The following is a 19,909-nucleotide window of genomic DNA, read 5'->3' as shown; positions in this document are numbered from 1 at the left end:
CGAAGTGGGGTGATGGCCCTGAAATGAGGTTCAGGGAAGTTATGAGTGAGGTCGTGCGCCTGACAGAAATTTCATTTTGTCCAATATTTATTCTGCTGTTTGGGGTTGCATGGAGTTACTGGTCTGTAAAATGAGGTCGCAGCCGGGAAAGAAAGTTTGGGAGCTGCTGCTTTAGAGCTTGGGTTGAAATTAATTATTTGTATACCTTGGAGGGTTGCATTGGTTTTTAAACAAGACAGCTGGGTTAGAAAAACAATCCGAATTCATTGTGAAACACGTTGTGTGATGGCTAGCTCTTGAACCTTGCACTCCCTTGGTGCGCTACCAACCAGAAATTTCAAATTGCCTGCTTAAAATTGGCTGTGTGGCCACCCAGATATTTCATCATGTTATTTCAAAAATCCCAGTGTCTCCAGATGCTCCAGGGCCGTGGCGGGGTTCATTGTAGCCACAGTTGGAAGAGTTGGTCTGGTGTAGCTGTGGAGCTTGCATTATACCCAGAGATATTTAGGCAGCAGAAATGCGGATGCGGAAAGGAAGGCTGGCCTGGCTAAAACTGGCTTGAGAAGAAAAAGCCTAGCCAGTGTAGAACTGGTTGTGAAAAATGCAGTGTCGAAGGTGTCAGCTTTGTGGCTTCAAAGGAAAATATTCTCTTAATTTTTCTAAGATTAAAATGCCTATAAAATAACACCCTTTAAAAAGCCGAGTACTCCTCAAACACCAGTTCAAAATGCCAATAATTCTCAATTAGCAAAAAGAAAAATCTACGGCAAAATTACTGTGTTTTTGTGTACAAAACCTGTGGGCTGTCTGGAAAACAAACTGATCAAACAGCAGAGCCAGGTGCTTGTGCGTGCTTTGCAAGGGGAATTTCTCTATAAGGCCTCCTCTCCTCGCCACCCATTGCCTCTTCTTTCTACTGATAAACTCTCTGATCTCCCCACCATCCTCTGCTCTTCTGATTCAGTATTGCACGTAGGATTATTTTCAAGGTGAATGTTTATATGCGGGCCACGTTCATCAAATGAGTCATTTATGTGTTCTTTTGAGTCACGAAGTGCTGACTCTGGACATGTATTTGTTTTTCTACTTGTTGCTTCCTTCTGAAAAAGTCCCGAACAAATATTTAAAGCTGTTCTGCTTAGGCTTGAATTCCTAATTAATTTTCAAATCGCTGTGCTTTGGGGATATTCGGTCGGAGGAGCAGGCACAGCCCTCCCTCGCCGTCTGTGCCCAGGGGATGCCGCACGGGCAGCTGCCGGCTGCTAGTGCTCCTCCAGTTGCAAGCTCAGCATTTGGTGGAGAAATTTCTCTTCACCTCGTTTTTATGGTTTGATTTGCGACTTTATTATTGCACGTTCTGAGTTCTAAGGAAGAAAAAAAATAGCAGGAAAGGAAAGTGGGGTTTCGGTATGGTTCCTGCATCTTAGGGAGCCGTGCGCCGTGTTAGCTGCTGATAAGAAGGTCTTTAAACTCACAGATTTTAAAACCCGGCACGTGGTTAAGCACCAGGGAAAAGAGATGCCTTTTCTGTTTCTAAAGCAGCCGTTCCCTGGCAGAGTCTGTGCCGTTTTGGAGCAGTCCATGCCAATACTGTTTGGCTCTAGGGAAGGAATACCCCCCAGCTCAGGGCTGACGTGGGTATTCACAGCAGCCCCTGGACCACCAGACTCCTGCCCGTGTGCAGGGGAGAGGCGTGAAGAAGTGCTGAGGACTCACAAGCAGCAGACGCTGCTCTCCAGCACAGCTGTCAGCTTCCACGGTCCTGCAGCCATCACTCCAGAGAGCCAAGCAGGGCAGGACACTGCCATGCTGATACGTATTAGATGGTCGAAATGAAATGCAGGCTGCATCAGAAAATCTGGATGGGCTCCTTCTGCTGTTTTTCTCCATTCACCTTGCTGGGAATGGTGGAGCGATGCAAGAAGTTGTTTTTCCTCCTGTTAGATGTAGTGGAGGTGTGGATTCCCAGACACATCCCAGGTAGCTGCAGAGATACGGATTTACTTGTCCTATTAGGCCGTATATCTCTGTGTGCGTATGCAGTGCTGCTGGCCAAACTTTGATTAAAACCTCTTCATCCCTTGCTCTCTTCACTCTCCAAAGCATGTTTTGAATAGGAAAGACTTACGACCCTTCTGTGCTCTGTCAGATGCACCTTCTCGGTCCCCAGGGAGGAAAGCATTCATAGCTCAGTCCCCACTCAGGGAATGATCCATGGGTATATCTGATGCTGAATGCAGAGCCAGGGCGGACGCTTGCTGGTACGAGGCACTCCCAAAGCCCTGTGATATGGCCTTGCCAGAAGCAAACCCCTTCAGTGGCCGCTGTAGCTGGCTGTGGTGATGATGACTGGCCATTCCAGAGATGGCTTATCCCATCACAGGCTCCGTTCAGCCTGCATGACATGATGGCACTCGTGGTGGCCATCTCTGTACTTGGTTGGCTCTCTGTGCTTTGAAATGCTGAAGCTTCCTTATTGCTCCCTCCTCCTCTCCTTCTCTCTCCCCTTCATTCCCCAGTTTCACAGCCTATTCATATGAGCCTTGCATTTTTAGGGAACTGAAGAAATCATCCATCTCCCGGGTTCCTTGGGTGGCACCGTGAGAAGACCATGGGTGCAAGTGCTTATGTTCAGAAGTCACAGAGCTCCTGCATACTTGCAGTAGGTCCACGTTCACAACAATATTTTATAAACCCCAGCCCGTGAGACCGTTCTTCCCTGCTAGCACTTGAGCTGGTGTCTACGAGTGTTGGCAGACACGGCACGGACTCCGCTGCAGGCTGCCCCAAAGCGGTGATTGTATTTGCCTGCTTCCTAGCAACTTTGTGTGCTGGTTCAATTACAAAGGACTCAGAAAAACGCGCTCCATCTGGTTTTCCAACCCCAGATGCGACCACCCCAAAGAGTGATCTAATTCTTCTGTATTTAGACTTGAAAACTTCTCACCAGTTGGTGGTGCAGGAAATCAAATAAGAGTCCTTAGGAGCAATAAGATCCACATGCTGGCCTAATTGCACATGGAGCTAGACTGCTGCTCCTGCTCTAGTGTATTTGCAATGCTGCTGTCAAAGGCGTATTGTTAGGCTAGGGGAAAACCCACAAATCTTAATTTGAGTAATAATTTAATGTGGTCCAATAATTGGCTGTTCACGATAGGGGCCCCTTCGCGTCTGGTGTGTTGTGTGGTGTGAGGAGAAGGCAGGCGGGCAGGACTCAGGGGCAGCCTTGGTCTGTAGACCAAGGTGTGTGGAAAGGGATAGTATCTCGACCTGCTTTTCAGTACAGTTGTTTTAGTCTACATAGATCATCTGAGAGTGTTGTTCTTGTTTTAATGTTTTTTTTAAAAAAATAAGACAGAAAAAGCTGCTGTTTTCCACCTCTGCAGACTGAATCAGGAGGGCAGAGTGCATTGTGGGGAAGGAGAGGCAGAGCCCAAGCTGGGGAGTTGCTGAGCAATAGGAAAATGTCACACAACCTCGATAGAAAGCTGGAGCATAAAATTTCCTCCCTCCTCTTCTCTGCAGAAGGCGCCGTCCTGTAATTTCTTGGTTGTGAACTTTTTGTCAACATAGGGCTCGGGATCAGAGCCTGATCATTTTAAGCTTGTCCTTAGACATCGGTGGCTCGTCCTGCATGGCCAGCACTGTGCCTTCCTACACACGAAGAGCCTGCTGGGGAGGGAGCCAGCGAGGGAAAGTTTGAAACCAGTTTCCTACACGCTTAAAACTCCAGACTGAGTTTTGATGAGGGGGGGACCAACCTAAGATATTCCCTCTATTTATTCGAGCAGGCCCCGATTCGCACGGGGGGTTGTTTTGTGTCAGGGTTTCCTGTGGGAGCCCCCGCGCCGCTCACAGGAAGCACGGCCGGGCCCGCCGCCATCGGCCTGCTCCTGCGGGCCCGGCTGGCGGGGCGGCCGTGGGGAGCCGTGCCAGCCTCTGCGGGGCAGCCACCGAGGTGAGCCTGCCTGTCCGTGAAAAAAATACAGAAATACAGAAAAGGCGCGACCCCTTGGGACCCACGTTTTGTCAACAAATCAAGCAGGCGCTATTTTAAGCTGCTATGTACCTAACGCTTCCTGTTTTTCAGAAGAAACTTCTTGTTTTTTCGCTTTTATGTTGACGGATTTATTTTAACGGCTTGTTCCTGAGGCGGCACGAAGGATTTTTTTTTCCCCCTCCCGAAGCGTGTGGGGTGGTGGCCCTTGAAGAGGGAGCAGGCGGGAGGCTCCCTGGGGGCAGCGGCCTGCGAGGGGAAGGCCACCCTCGGGGCTCTGGGGTGCGGCAGGGGGCTGTGGGCCGGAGGGGGCTTGAAGGTGGGATGGCCGCCGCGGGGCTTTCGTTGTTCCGTGAACGCTGCTAAGCTAAGCCATGTGTGGTTCTCTTTCGAGGAGCGGTGGCCTAACCAATAAGGACAAAGTAAATAGCGTTCATTTCCTGCTGACCTTTTAACATGAACAGATGTTTTCTCTTACAAGTATCGTAGGCCACTTCAGTCCCTGACCTCATCAAGTGGGCTACTGCCGTTTTCATACTCGGCAGTCTATAAAACTGCTTTTTTAACCTGTTTTGCTGAGACCCGCCTGCAGAAGTGGGTCCCCTGCCTTGGTCAGGACCCATGTGCCTTTAATGTTTCTGACTTTCTTTTCTCTGGATGGACCAACCACTTCCTCCTCATTTTGTCCTCCACGGAGGATGGCAGATGTTTCCTCTGATGGGCTCTATCAGGCAGCCCGGGCGAAATGAGTTTCCCTTTATAATATTTTCCCTAGCAGTCCTCGCACAGGTTGGACTTGCAACCCCACAGCTGGAGCAGTAAGTCCATTGCCCTTGTTCCTGTTTGTGGTGGTTGAGCAGAATGAAAGGGATCTTGGAGTCACCTCTAAGCTCAAACAGTAAAAGGGTGGCAGTACTAGAGCTGACCCTTTCATCAGTGTGGTTTCCCTTCAGTGCTCACTGCGATGCTCGAGCCATCCTGGCACCTGCTGGTGCCTCCTCCTCTGCTGCCCCGTGGGTCTTGGTCCTGCCCAAGGGAGTCAAAGTGATCTCAGGTCTGTCCCAGGCTGCTCTGCTTGGAGATCACCTGGGTGGTGCTTTTTTGCCACACCATCTTCCCTGCCACATCTCTAGGTCTGCTGCTGCGGTTGGTGCTTGGTGGGGATCTGTGCAGGACTTGAAGCAGTTTGGGAAGCAAATGTGGTGGGAATGAGCAGTAAAGCTTCCTCATTCCTGCCACCTTTTGATGTTCAGAAGTTTTACTGCATGAGTGGTGATTTCTATCCAGAGCAGTGGGTCTGTGCAGGACAAATAAGGGAAAAAAGCCCTTTTGTGGGTCAGGTTACCCTCCTTTTCCTATTCAATTAGAAAGAGAAGTATGCAAAATCTTAAAAATTCCTAAGTATTACCCAAACATGGCCATTTTTATGGCTTCACGTTTAGAGAAAATTACTCACAGGCATTTTTAATAAAGGGTTGCTCAAAATAGAGTGGAGTGTGATTCACATGAACAAATCAAGACACAAGAGAGGCAATAAAAAAGCCTTTAACCTGATGCTCACTCTTCCCCATGAGTATTTTGTGAAGCGGATGGCTGAGATTTCCCCTCTGCCCATGGCGCCTGGCAGCGGGGGGAGAAGCGTGCAGGGAAGGAGCAGCAATGGATGTTGCTGAACGGTCACACCTCTGTCTCTGGGGCAGTTGAGATGTGGTGGGAGCAGTGCACGCTGCGACCTGCCCCTGCTCCGGTGGTGCGTGTCCTCTCTCAGCCCCTGTTCAGTCCGTGTTGCAAGTTACCTGCTAACATCTTCTTGAGCAGGTTGGCTGGACAAAATTACATCCCAAACATCCCCACCTGAGTGGTAGGAATCCTGCCCATCTCATACATTGATTTTTATTGGTCAGTGTAATTAGGCAGTGCCTAGTTGTTGCAGGCAACCATGAAGATCAAACCTTTGAGGCTGACCTGAGAGAAGGCCTGTAGTTGGGCACCTCTTGCAAACACACCTGGCTTTCACTCACCAGCACTCAGACCTGAGAGTGTGTCCAGCACCACACTGAGCTATTCTGAATTTTGAGGTCAACGTGGCAAGAGAGATGTTGTGTCTACAGCAGTGTGTTGCTTGTAGGGACTTGGAGCGAGGAGCCAGTTTCTTTGGCTGTACCTGAAAGCATGGAGCGTTCACAAAGCGCGCCTGTAACACAACCCTTGTGAGAAGAATTGTTTAACAAATAGGCAGATAATCTAGTTTGCCTTTTCCGCGGTGTTTTAGTTTGCCCTGCGCTGGCAGTCAGCCTTTCCCAGGTTTAACCTTGCATAGATTTTATCTTGCGAGTCTGCAGAGACGGCTGCTGGTTGTGGAAAACATCACTGACTTACCAAGTGGATTACTGGGCAAAATTGATTTTACTTGGTACATTCACATGCTGAAAAGCAACATAATAGTGTCTGCTTTGCTTCCACACCAGTGAGGGGTGAGTGCCCCAACACGTGTTGGAGACCCTACACGAGTCTGAGAGGCGACTGAGTGTTTTGGACCATATTTATCACTGGCGTAATTCTGATGGCATCGTTTCGGCTGACTGAACAGGACCTGCAGAAATGCCTTAGGTGTACATGCTGATGTATATTTTGCAGCTGTCTTAAGTGTTAAACATTCCCTGTGAGTGATGAGAGCGGAGGCCTTCCCCATCCTCCATGCAGCTCCTTTGGTTGATATATGGTGTCTTCCCTCCTTTTTGTCAAAGTGTCCTCTGTTCCAGAGATAATGCAATTGCTATGCAGTGCCGTGCAAATACTCTTCTGTATTTGTATCTCTTTTCTATTTAATTATACTGTATAAATGTCCTCAGTAAATTTGATAAGTTGGGTGAAGGATATTGATTTTCGAGTCTCTCCTGTGCAGGGCTCCTTGTAGGAGTGGCAGCCGTTCACCAGACCTATTTCCCGAGGAGGTTTTGAAGGTTTGGCATTTAAGTAGCTACAGGATAACAAAGGAATTTCTTTACGCTCCCGGTTGAGCTGCTGATTGCAGAGTTTAAGGCCATAGAGAAAACATTAGTGTTGGGTGCGTTTTTTTATAGCCTTAGACTCATGTCATCTGGAAAAGCAGGTGGGAAGGGAAATCAAGATACAGAATTGACCCATTGCCTTCATTCCTGCTAATAAAGCCTGCTGCCAACTTTGGGAAGAAATGAGAGAGGGATGGTCCCGGGGTGGGGTGAGGTCCTGGGGCAGCATTGGGGACCCCAGGCTTGTGGCCAGGCAGCCCCCCCCTCACCCCTCCATCACCCCATGGCTGATGGCGGGGCAGGAGGAACGGGACGGAGACCAGCAGGCATGCAGGAGGCAGAAAGGAGGAGAGGGTATTTGCAGGGTTAAACCGGGAGGACCAACGGTCTATTTTTAACTGCAGTTTTGAATGTGAAGTGTCACCAATGTTAAAAAAAGCTCCTGGTAAATAGTGGGGAAGATGCATGCGATAGTGGAAAGCCAGCTGCAGCTTTTTGAACTGTTTGCTGCTGTTTGTGAGGAGGCTGCGAACACTTGGTTAGTGTTAATGTTTTAATTTTCCTTTTTCTCAGCCTGAGGTCTCCCTACACAAGGGACTTTCTTTAAACCGTGCTTAGCTTTCAGCCTCTTAAGATTATTTTTGTTCTTCAAGAGGAAAAGAAGGGGGAAATGTAGATATTTGTGCTTTTTCCTGTTGCACTCGCTTTCTTCGCATTCTCTTGGAGCATAAAATGTTTTCCTTTATGTTTTTTATGCTGAAAATGGGACTCTGATTTTTTCTGGCTAATTTACATTTATTTCTCATACAGGATTTTAGCCTTGATCTATAATGCAGGCCTGTGGCTGTTCTTGCTAAAAGTTTGGTCCCGCTGGGGCTTTCGTTATAAATCCTTATTTTCAGTAGCAAATTGCTTTCTGCAAATGTCACCTCTCGGAGCCAGCGGGTTTGGGTGGGTAGTGGGGCAGTGTCCCTGCACTGCTGGGCCTCCCACCTCTCGCCCGTCCACCCGCAGCTCCCCAGGATTTGGGAACCTGAGGCTGGAGCCATCGCAGTCTGTCATGTCAGTGATCCGTGGGATAATGCATCCCCAAGTCGTGGCCGTTTCTGTCTATTGTGTCACTGATCTGGGTGACACAATGGGGGACCCCGAGTAGGTGTTGCTACAATAAACCATAACAGCTCTATAGGAGCCGTCACAGTTCATTGCATCAATAATCTGTGTGTTAAGGAGTCCCGAGCAGGCCTCGGCACACAATGGACCGTTATGGCTCCAGATGAGCCTGTAGAAATTTAGGTCAATAACCTGAGTCTTGTTAAATCCCAGAATAGCCTTACTACAGCGAACTGGCAAGGCTTGTAAGAAAGATGGGTAGATTATGCAAACCTGTGGTGGTTGCAGAGGATACTCTGACTTACCACTAAAGGTTAGCGGTGGGAGAATTATTTCATCTTATTTATTACTGTTATCTAAACCTCTCTCTGCTCACTTGGCTCCCTCCTTCTCTCTCCTTTCACTCCTCTGGAAATTAAACCGTGTGAGCGATGTTGCAAGAGCAGCACAGGCGAGATGCGGAGGGAGGGACGGGGATGGAGGAGCGGGGAGGAGGCAGCGTTTTGCAGGGGAGCCGTCCCACGTCCCGACGAGCTCTTTCCCGCAGGACTTCATGGGAACACTCACACGTTTCCATCGTGACTGCACTTGTGCCTGACCCCGTGGGGCTCAGTATTGTCTGGAGCGTGGGTTTTGCATGAGGGGAACCCCAAGGGCAGGAGGGTCCCCCACGGCTCCCCAAATCCTTGCTTACTCCAAAAGCCACCTTCCATCCTCATCCCTGACCCGTTCCTTGATCCAAGCCCTCCTTGGTGCCCCAGCACCTGGCTGGGCTCTCCTCCTCTCCAGCATTCTTAGCATCCAGCTCCTTCCCTCAGTTCTCATTTCCCTCAAACAAGGCCCTTTTGTAGGTAGGTGGTGGGGAGAGGAATGCCTTCAGCACAGGACGGAGAGACCGGTTTGCATTGCGGCTGTACGCCTGAATGGAGACGTAGCCTTGAACTCTTGAACTCTTTTTTTGTTGTTGTTGAGTAGAGCTGCTGCGTGCTGAAAACAAACAGGACTCACTCCGATGGAAAGAGATTGTATAGCGGGAACAGATCTCGGACCACAAGAAACAGGGTTTTCCACATTTCCATTCTGAGACTTTCCATTTGAGATTTTGCCAGCAGCCGGGCAGCAAAAGATGAATTAGCTGAGCTGTTAAAGGTATTACATGTGTTTCCCCCTTCGGAGACTTGTGAGAACATATTTTCTTCAGTGATAGTAATAAGTGTTACAAACAAAACACAGTTTTCCCCTTTGAATATTCCTTTACACAGAGCATCATCTACATTAAAAAAAAATATGTTAAGCAACATGAATAGCTTCAGGCTATTTTGTTTCATGTTGCTAAATAAGTCAATGCAGATGAAGACTTTTTATGTAAGAATGGCTTGTAAATATAAGCACCAAGATAAGGGCAAATTATAAGTCCAAAGATTTCCTGGAGATAGAAGAGTGTCACTGCTCCTGTTCTCTGTTCCCAGTCCAGGCAGAGCTCCCAGGACAGGCTCTGGGAGATCTGACAGAAAAAAAGCTTGAGGTGTCTGTGATATAGTGAGAAACACAGGGAGTTTGTTCCATCCAGGGGAATTCGGTGTGCTGGTGGGGGGCTGAGTCCCCTGGTCTGCTGGACCGTGGTGCAGCTGGGGCATCACCTCCGCTCTTCCGGATGGCTAGGTCCATCCAGCAGGAATGGTGGAGAGTGTCCTGCCAGGCACTGCTTACAGTTCCTTCTCTGGCCCTCTCTCCTGGGGCATGAAGGTGTGGGCTGGTGTGCAGTGCTGTGATCTTTCCTGGAGTATGGGCATGTGTGCCCTAAGGAACTGGGCTGAGGCCACCAAGGTACCTTCCGCGATACGTAGCCACTGTCCTGCAGTAGTGTTTGGTCACTGTGGGACAGGGCCCAAGGAGAACGTCCTGTGTCGCTGCTCATTGCTGGAGCCACTTGGTTCTTCATGTAAGATTTAATTGTCTGATCCTGATTATGGAAGAATTAAGACATTACCAGTGAAGGGCAGTATTCCAGACTTGGACACACTGCAGCTGTATGTCCTGTAGGTCTGTAGGTGGGCTGTGCTGGCAGGGGTGAGGGTGCCATCATGTTCCTGTCTTATGTCAGCCCACTGATGCCGTGGTGCCTGCTTACAGCTCAGGGTATGAGGTGGGCGCCGCTCAGGAGCGGGGTGCCTTCGCGGACAGACTGCCAGGCGGAGGTGGCACAGAGCACTGTACTCCCTGAGTATCCCATGTGTTTGCTTGTAATGATGCACCCATATAGTTGCTTCTTTTATTATTTCTTTTATTTAGGAGGGTTACAGAGCCAAGGAGTTGCAAGAGCTGCAAAGACAGGTGGTCTTGGGTTTAGTGTTGGTCCTTTAGCATGGGCACCCGAAGGAAAGCGTCGATATCCAGGGTCCTTTTGGTAGTCTTGCTATTGCTGTGCTTGCTGTTTTGAACTGTTGGTTAAGGAGGAATTCAGGAGTAAGTTGTGAGTATTGTGGCAGTGTATACTACATACAGATGCTTAATCAAATCCTGCAAGGCAGGAGCGCTGGGTGCTGCTGTAGTACACCACAACTGCTCTGCCAGCTCTGAACTTTCAGACGAGGACCAGCGAGGAAGGTGGGCTTGGAGGATCAGCGGCACAGAGTCGTGGGGACGGGAGAAATGCAAGGCTTTACAGGAGGGCATGGGGTACGTGAGTGGCAGGAGCGGGGTACGGAGGTTGGGAGGATGTGGGTCTCAGCCACATGAAGATTTTGGTATGCAGCTCGTGCTCAGGAAGTTTGGCCGCCCTGATTACAAACATACGTGTATTTGGAGATGTATAGCGAGATATCTGTCTCTTTCCTAATTTGATTTGTATTTAGATGGAGAGAGGAAAACCACCGAAGCAGGGAAGTGGGTGGCTTTGTGTGGTTTCCTAGCCAGCAGAAGCTGAAAACGGTTTAAAGTTCACAAGTAGCAGTATAGTAGGCACTAGAGGAGACGTCTGAAGGTAAGTGGCCATGTCCTACCTCTTGGCAGTGAGGAAGCTGGATTTGCCTTTGTTCAGCTCCGGAGACGGATGAGCTCTCCCCTCTAGCTCCGGGGATGGGTAGTGGTGCCATGGCACAATTTACAGTTTTTCTCAGTTAATCATTTTCAAAACTTAAAACATAAACTGCTGTTTGTGAGAGTAAAAAGGATGAAGTTTGCTGGGCGGGGGGAGTGAACTGAACAAAACCAAACCTTGGAAGCAACAACAGCTACACACCAAAGTGTTTATTTAACCAGGGCTTTTTTTCATAGCTATTTCATCTTCTTTTCCTCTTGTCGTTGCTCTTGCTTGCTCATCTATATACAGCATATGGAAAGGTTGAAAAGTGGCAATTACTACATGAGAGTAGACAGAACCTGTTCTCCAGCAGCTCCAGGTGGGGGTTAGTGATGCTGTTGACAAGCTGTGTGCCAGCCCTTCACTCTGCAGTATCAAATGCCCTCTAATGGCCAAGTAACTGCATAGCCCAGCTGACAAACCAGCAAATAGTCGTTTTTCTCGGGGTTTCTAATTTGGCCGTGCTGATGTTGGTACAGGAGCAGATAACGGCTTGAGTAGAGGAGAGCTTTGGGTTGTCCAGATGTGCAAACAACAGTTCGCCTCGCTCCAGCATTAGGCTTTGTGATTAGTGAAAATAAATAGCGAGTAATTTAAAGAACTCTGGTAAAATGTAGAATGAGATTTTATTTTTCAGTATGGCAGGGACCTTTGGAGACTGTAAGATTATTTATGTATCATTTCCTCTTGTTTTATTTGAAAAGTTAAGGGTAGTTTCCCAGCCAGTTATGTGCTGTAGCACTATCAGTGTGTGTGTGCTATCAGCCTCAGATACTTAGAAAAACAAGATAAGAGAGGCTGAAGGAGGCCCATGATTAATTAGCAGATGGATTAGGCCCTCTTGAAGCTAAGTGGATAATTTGGGTTCAGCTCCTGGTTATTGTTTTGCCCAGTACCAGGCCCCTGAAGGCTGTCGGTGCAGGGTAAGCAGAGCATCGACCGGCTTCACTTTGGATGGCAGAAAGAGAGATGACAGTTATTTTCTTTAAAGCAATTTTCTCGCTGTCTGGTTGGGTTGCTTGTTTGTGTTTTAGCTTTAGGAATTAAAGGAGTGCCAGTTCTGGTATTTCCTGGTTTTACTTGGAAACTCACGGAGGATCTGCGGAGGGCTGTTCCTGCCTGTCCAGGGAGCATGCCTGGATCTTCTTTGCTGAAAGCCAAGAACTAGTCACTAATGTTGGAAAACAAAATTGGAAAAAAAAAGTTGAAAAATAAAATAGGCATCTCCCTCCCTTCTCTTTTGTACCATGGCTATTGTGGCAACTTGAATATTGTTATTTCAGCAGGTCTTCATAACATCTTTCTGGCTACCGAGAACCCAATCTGGAGCACAGTTTGTGACCTGAAATACGATTCTTAAAGCAACTTTATAAAAAAAAACAAATCCAAACAAAAAAAAAACCCTCTCTCATGCTTTGTGCATCATTAAGATGGAGAGGAAGGAAAAAGCTACAAACCCATATGTCTTTTTTCACTTTGAAGGGCATATATATATAATTGTGATTCTTCTTTTACTGAGTCAACAAGTAGCTTTGATGGAGCAGAATTGATGAGGGATACTCACCGTGACTTTCAAGGGCTGAAAGGAATGCAGGCTCAGGCCCTCCATGTCAGCTTTGAAGCCTCACTATTTTAGCACAGTCTGTATCTTGTTGCACAGTGTTTTAAGATGTGGTCTGCATCATTATGTAGCGTGTTTAATTTAGCAGCAGATGTGCAGGCTCATATGCCGTTATGGTACATTTTGTTCACTCATATAATAGCAAGTTCCTCAGGATTGTTACCAGTTCTTCTGCACAAGACTCCTACAGCATGTTATTCTCCTTTTCTGTGCGGTGAAGAGCAGAAGAGCTCTTTATTTGCCACCAGCAGGTGCTAACGTGGGAGTGCCGGCTCCTCGGGAAGCACGTTTAACCTGCTGCGTTACTGCTTTCTCTGCCAGGCTGCGGCACCCGGGAGTGCACTTTCCTCAGCGGTTTTCGGGGGAAGGCACCAGGTAGGCAGTGGGGGGGCAAGACTTGGGTCATTAAGTTTCTGGGCAGAGAAAAAGAGAGTCACCTAGACAAAAAAGGCTTATTGCCACCCACGGCGTCATCCAGTCGTTCCCACGGAGAGGCCTTAATGCAAAACATCGCTGAACACGCTGCGGCAGCAAAATCATACTAATAACTAGTAAAAGCATTAAACCTAATTAACAATGGTTTTGTAACAAGAGTCCTGCCCTCACTGTCTGGAGGGTGCTGAGGGTGCATAGGGAGGGAATGCAGGCTGTTGGGAGCCTGGCACTGAGGTTTGATGTACAGCCAAGGTAGTTCTTCCAGAAATTGGGAAAAAGCCTTTTTATTTTTCTCCCCAGCATCCTGTTTCCCATGCAATTGCCGAGAGCATTTAATGGAGCAGGAGAAGTCTGAACCCTGGCCACACAGAAACTGTGTGATTCCTCTTCCCAAGTGTGAGGGTTTACCTCCCTCAGGCATTTAAAAAAAAACCCAAAACTATTTTTTATTTTAGCTAATGAAAATCTGTGTTTGTTCTCACTACCCATATAAATGTTTCATCCATTTTTGATCCCTGCCGGGCTGTCGGGCTTAATGGTGACACTGTGAGTTCCCCATGTTGTTTTGTTGTTGTTTAAAAGAAAACATCTGAGAAAAGGATCTCAAAAAGGATCGTGTTCTCACTCCTTTCTCCTCCATGTGCTTCCCTCCTCCCCTGCGATCATGCCAGGGCTTTAGAGAGAGGAGAAGGTGACGGGGGCTGAGCAGGGCATCCCACTTAAGGACGTGCCGCCGGCGTAGGGAGGAAGGATGACACAGTGTTCACAGAGTGTTCCTCCTGCATTGTACCGTCTCCTTTGTCCGCTTCCCTCCCCTGTCATTATCTCTGTGTGTCTCCTTCTTTCTTTTCTCTGCGTTTCCTTTCTTACGCCGAACTCACTTCTCAGCCCCTCCTGCCCTCCCCGCGGCAGCTGCCGACATCTGAAGCGATCAGCCATGGAAATGGGCAGCCAGTTTGGAATGGTTAACACCCGGTGATGCTAACGCGGGGCTTAAACAGCTCACAGCTCTGAGGGCTGTTCTGGCATTGAAATCTCAATTCAAGTGCCATCGAGCTTTGGAAAACTGGACCTTAACGTGGAGGAGGCAGGGAGAGCTGCCCTTGGCATCAGCAGACACCAACTTCACCATTACGGACCGCTTGGGCATCCTGGTCTGCTTCCAGGACTGATGTCCTGCAGTAATCACAAGTACAAAACCTTCTCCGGGAACCTCTCCTTTCCCAGGAGCCTAGGAAGTGTCCGACGGTATCACCAAAACATTCGAAGTGGATTTTCCCTCGTTTAAGTAAGGAGTTGTACATGTGGGAACCCAGTTTAGATGTGAGGAAGGGCGGAGATTTTCCCTTGCTGTTTGGAAATGGGAGCTTTGGCAGTTCATGGAGCTAGGAGTTTTCTGTAGTAGGGAATCTCCGTTTTGGTGATGCCATGTTTTGTAGAGGGTAGAAAATGTAGTCGGAAATTGTGAGCAACAGGTTGCTGACTCCACTCGGGGTCTGGAAGTGTGCTCACGCTTTTTTTGATTGTTTAGAAGGGTGCTCTTATTTGTAGTTAAAGCGGAATCGCACTTAACCTACAGCCGTGTATTCGCTGGCAGAAGTGGTGCGTTTGTACCACTTGTTCATTCACACCTCGAGAAGCAGCAGTCGGGGTTTTATTGCATCCGAGCCGATGAGCTGCGTTTTGGGCAGGACACACAGGTGCCGTTGCATGATGCTTACCAAAGCCTGCGGCGCTGCAGCGGGGCTGTGCGGCTTCGGCTCGTCGCAAAACGGGGTGTAGGGAGCACCATTCCGCTTTCCCGGGGCTGTGCACAGAGGGGGAACGTGGTGAGACACGGTTTGGTCCAGAGCACTGGGACGGGGGCTCAGTGGCCTGCTGGGTGCCACCATGGTTTGATGGTGATGCCTGTGATGGATGCTCTAAAATAGATGTTGCCCGTGTTTGTGGCACTGCGCTACCTACGGCCTCTTCTCCCAGGCAACTAGCGACAGGACAAGAGGACATAGCCTCAGGCTTCGCCAGGGGAGGTTCAGGTTGGACATTAGGAAGCATTTCTTCTCAGCAAGGGTCATTAGCCATTGGAAGGGGCTGCCCAGGGAGGTGGTGGAGTCACCATCTCTGGAGGTGTTTAAGAAAAGACTGGACATGGCACTTAGTGCCCTGGTCTAGTTGACATGGTGGTGTCAGGGTAATGGTTGGACTCGATGATCCCAAAGGTCTCTTCCAACCTGATTGATTCTGTGATTTTGTGCTGTGGAAAGATGATACAACAGAGCTTAGAGGACAACACATTCTTCGTGAAGTCACCTTTCTCTAATTTTTGTCTAACAATGCATTTTATTTTGGAAAATCAGCTTTTCTTTCTTTTTGTCTTCCATCGAAAGCAGGAAAAATAAGCCCTAATACAGCTTTCTCTGCTCTCATTTTCTGGCTCATGGATTGTGGTATTTAACAGGCAGTATTAAGAAGCTATTTAAATGTGTTACGTCAGGATTGTTTTTTTCCTAAAACGTTGTATTTAAGTACGTTCCTTCCTTAAATAAATAAATAACTGCTGGGCTAGCATCGTGTCCGAGGGTTTTCAAGAAAATTTACATTTTGAAAGACGCTGTTGGAGGCTAACACGGCCATGCAATTACTGTATGTAAATCACTTCACTTGTTTCCTAATCTTGCTGAAGATGAAGTACAATTTTGGTGCGTGCGCCTCTCTCTCTCAAATTTCCTTATACAATGAGGTTTTCTGTTACTTTAATTGCTGACCGTGGTTTTTGTTCTGCCTAGCCTGATTGTATTTATTTTATTGTGGGGGGACATTTAGCCTTGCGATTGTTTTGAGATTGGGTTGGATGTAGAAATCATTGAAGATAGATTGAAGTTGGGTGCACAACTAATTGTGTCCTCCATCCCACAAATGGCAGAACTGCTTTCTTAATTACAGCTTCGTACGAAGGCTGGGGGGTGTCCGCTTGTTTCTGTGCCCCGCACATCTGCTTTTCTCCATCTTCTCCATCCCTGCCAAATCCTGCTCGGCAGCTTCTGCCACATTTTTAATAAGTCTTCAGAGTTGGGCTTTGATTGCTGGTTGATATCATCATGGGCACCTGTCAAGCAAAGATGGAAGCGTTAACATCATTAGGAAGGAGTTCATGCATGGGCGTTACATTAAGCTGTGCGGGATTCTGATAACGCGAGCAGTAATTTCTCTGATTGTTGTTACTTTCTTTTGTAGAAAGTTTTCCTCCAGGGAGTAATGCAGGGAATTGAGATGGCAGGAGAAAAGAACTTTAATGGAAGCATTCGTCCATCAGAAAATGCACTCTGTCAGAATTAAATACACTTTGCATATTGGTTTTGTTTGGAGAAAAAAGGGGGAAAGAGTTGCAGCCCCAACAGAATGAACCATTTGAGCATTTTCAGAACAAAACACTAACTTTTTCTCTCCTGACATGTCTTTTTTATAACCTGGTATTTCTCCCTGGAAGTGGAGTAGAATGTAATAGAGGTAAAAATCCATGTGTGTACTTTTAAATGTTGGTCATGGCAATGCTGTTAGCTACTCTGGCTTTAGCTACACTAACAGTTTAATTTTTGTTGTAAGAAATACTTTGACTGTAGCAATCTTCTGCCTCTGGAATGGAAGTTTTCTGCTTCTTTTAGAATGTTACATTAATTATTAATGTGAGTGGGAATTGTGCTCTTTAGCATCCCTATGTTTAAAAAAAATCAATTAATTATTGCTATAAATCTCGGAGATTATGCTGCAGTTGCACTGCTGGGAAATTGGCCATTAACTACCAGGAAATCGCCCATCTTCCCTTAGTCAGAATTCAGTTGTACCAACACAACCCTTTTCCTTTTATAAATTAACTATCAATGTGATGCATAATTGATAACCATTTATAATAATAACAATAATCTCCATGAAATTGTCATCTCGGTACGCAGCGGCTTTGTTAGAGCCTCCTGCATGCTCAGCCTCGCCTATGGCGTTTGTTAACTGTGTTTTCTGGGAATTTATTGCTTCACTGGCGGTGGTTTTAGGAGAGCCGTAAGCTGTTGCAGAGCAATGAAATGCAAGATAGAAACGCCTGACCGGACTATGGGAATATGAAGAACCCGAAGTGTTTCGAGAGGATGGGTTAAGTGTTGCTATCGCTGCTCTACAGAAGGGGAAGCAGAAGTCGAGGTTACAGACGTTGCCCAAGGTCAACTTTGGGACACCAGCCTGGATTTTTTTGATTCCTGCTGTCTTGTTCTCCTGTGTCCTATATGACGTGAACCCGGCGGGTTTTTAGTTTGTCGTGAAAATTGTGTTTGCAAATAATGCAGTGTGAAAATTCACCTGCCACGGAGGTGCTGTTTGGGGGTCAGCTTGAACAAGTGGTACCAAGCTTGTGGTTATTGCTGGCTTTTCAGAATGTATTTATTTTTTTAACCCTTTCTGCTACTTTGTAGGCAGAGTGGTCGAGACTTTGCAGCACGATACAGATGGCCACTCAGGAAAGGATTTCTTGCTGTGCTTGCGCTTGTGCCTGCCTCCCTCTTCCCCTTCTCTCCTTGTGAGGCCTCTAAAAGCATGGTGGTGTTTTGCTTTGCTTCTGGAAATCGCAGCTTTCCACTAATTCTGCTCTTTTGGCACCTTTAAGTAGGCTTAAAAGGGTGATGGATGGCTGGGGGTGGCAGGAGCCTCTTGAGCAGGATGCATCCCTGGAGGGTTTGTAGCTCGTATCAGGGTCATCTGTCTTCACCTTAAAATATAAGAGAGATTGTTGAATCACTGGCAGCGTAGCATAACTCAGTGAAAATTAGTGCGTGTAGTGTTGAATTGTTTGAATTCAGTTGTCAGCATGAGGTCTCTTCTTGTATGTCTTGATTCATAAACACTGTTGTGGAACTTGCTTTGAAAAGCTCATACCTGGATTTTACAATGAAGCTGTTGGGTGCAAGTGCCATAACGGCACGTTCGGGGTCTGCAGCCTGAGCTCAGGTCGGAGCGTTCAGGGATTAAACAAACCTTTGGCTCTCTGTAGGAGCAAAAGCATCAGACCTGAGAGGATCCATTTAGGGTCTTCCTCTGTGGCACCAAAATGCAGAACAGCCTGTAGCTGTTGTCCCTTGGCAGAGCATTTCTTATAAATCAGTCACACATACTGCTTTATTTCATGGACATTTAAAAGTGTGTACCCTAGAAGCGGCAGCTCTGGCACCCAAAGTTTAATGGTAGCCCTTCAAGTATGAAGGTAAGGACAGGCTGGACAGAAGGTGACAGCTGGAATATGTACCAAGGTCTAGTTGCAAATTCAGGGTCCATTGATGAGTTTTACAGGGCAAGGCTTAAATAAGACATGAAAGTGGTCTGTGTGTGTGTGTGAAAGTACTGGAAGAGAAAAAGCTACTTTCTCTTTTTTATATACTCTCTAATAATCTTTCAGTGTCTGTGAGCCTACAAAATAGCTTGATGGATTTTATCTGCTAGGAATAGATTTTTAAGACAGAAATAAAACTGGAAAGGCCGTACAGTACTTCAGCAGCTCTTGTGTACAACGCTGTTCTTTCTGGTAGCAGGGACGATGAAGGGGCTGTCAACTTCATTTGCAGCATAAGATGCGTGACCGGTGGGACGCTGGGGTTGGAAGCACTAAACTGGCAGCTGTGTCCATCTAGAAACCTGCTCTGCTGTTGGGCACGGGCAGGTCTCACCTGGTGTGCTGGAAATCCTGATGAATCCTTCCGTTCCTCTGCAGGATCGACAGTGGCGGCATGCACGCCGACTCCTGTGAATTTTCCTAAGCTCCTGGGGGACTGCTTTGCTTTTTGAATCAGAAGGTTACAAAATACCATCAAGAATGGCACTTGTGGATAAACACAAAGTCAAGCGGCAGCGACTGGACAGAATTTGTGAAGGTAAGAGTATGCTCCGGTTTTTCTATAAAAGCTGACAGATGGTTAAGGTAGAATATCCAATATTGCCTTGTTTTTTACAGCACTTAGACATAAAGAGATCCAGGATGAGATGCCCTGTCCTCTGTGTTGGCTCAAATAGTCATACCGATGTTGAAACATTGGCAAGGGATATACTGGTTCCTAATTTGAAAGTCATTTGTTGTCCTGTGAACAGGACTCAGGACTTTTGTTTAATTACCAGGTCTCCTTTTATCCTAATTCCTACTGAAATGATCTAGTCAGTCCCAATTTGAAACACAGCTTAAATTTATACTGTCTTTAGAAGAGAGTTGTACTCTGTGCTGCTTTCTGGAGGTCTCCTCTGGCTGGAGAAAGAGCCGGGACGCAGAGGCTGGTGCCGTAACTTTCCTCCCTTCCCTCTCCTAGCGGTGCCAGTTCCAGTGCTCAAGACTTCGGACACAAGCCCCTACCACTGCTCTCCTGGGGCTGGCTGCAGGGCTGGGGGAGCGCTTTGCGAGGCGTTCAGATAAAACCCAGCGTCCTCCACTTCCATGCAGCTGCCCTCATCCTTCCCCAGGTCAGGCTCTCACTTGCTTCTCAGAGAAAGGTGGAGATTTGGCTGTGTCAGAGTTGCTTCTTCACTCAGGGGGTGTGAAAGTAGACAATCTCCCTTAATATTGACTGTCATCCTATGGAAAATTTAAATGTCACAGTCGGAGTATTTCTGATGGTTTGGGA

General features: G+C 47.4%; 1 protein-coding gene across 1 annotated transcript in view; it reads left to right on the top strand.

Moving 5' to 3' along the window:
- The window catches only part of CTBP2 (C-terminal binding protein 2), a 141,780-nt gene that overhangs the window by 60,404 nt on the left and 61,467 nt on the right, over window positions 1-19,909 (top strand). Inside the window, exon 2 of the mRNA XM_068400168.1 lies at window positions 19,012-19,171. Within this exon, the coding sequence (XP_068256269.1) occupies window positions 19,114-19,171 (58 nt within the window). The 5' untranslated portion in view covers window positions 19,012-19,113. The remainder of the gene's footprint in view (window positions 1-19,011; window positions 19,172-19,909) is intronic.

This window comes from Nyctibius grandis, chromosome 4 (genome assembly GCF_013368605.1).
Source record: "Nyctibius grandis isolate bNycGra1 chromosome 4, bNycGra1.pri, whole genome shotgun sequence".
Lineage (NCBI taxonomy): Eukaryota > Metazoa > Chordata > Aves > Nyctibiiformes > Nyctibiidae > Nyctibius > Nyctibius grandis.
This window is presented reverse-complemented; position numbering and strand designations above follow the sequence as displayed.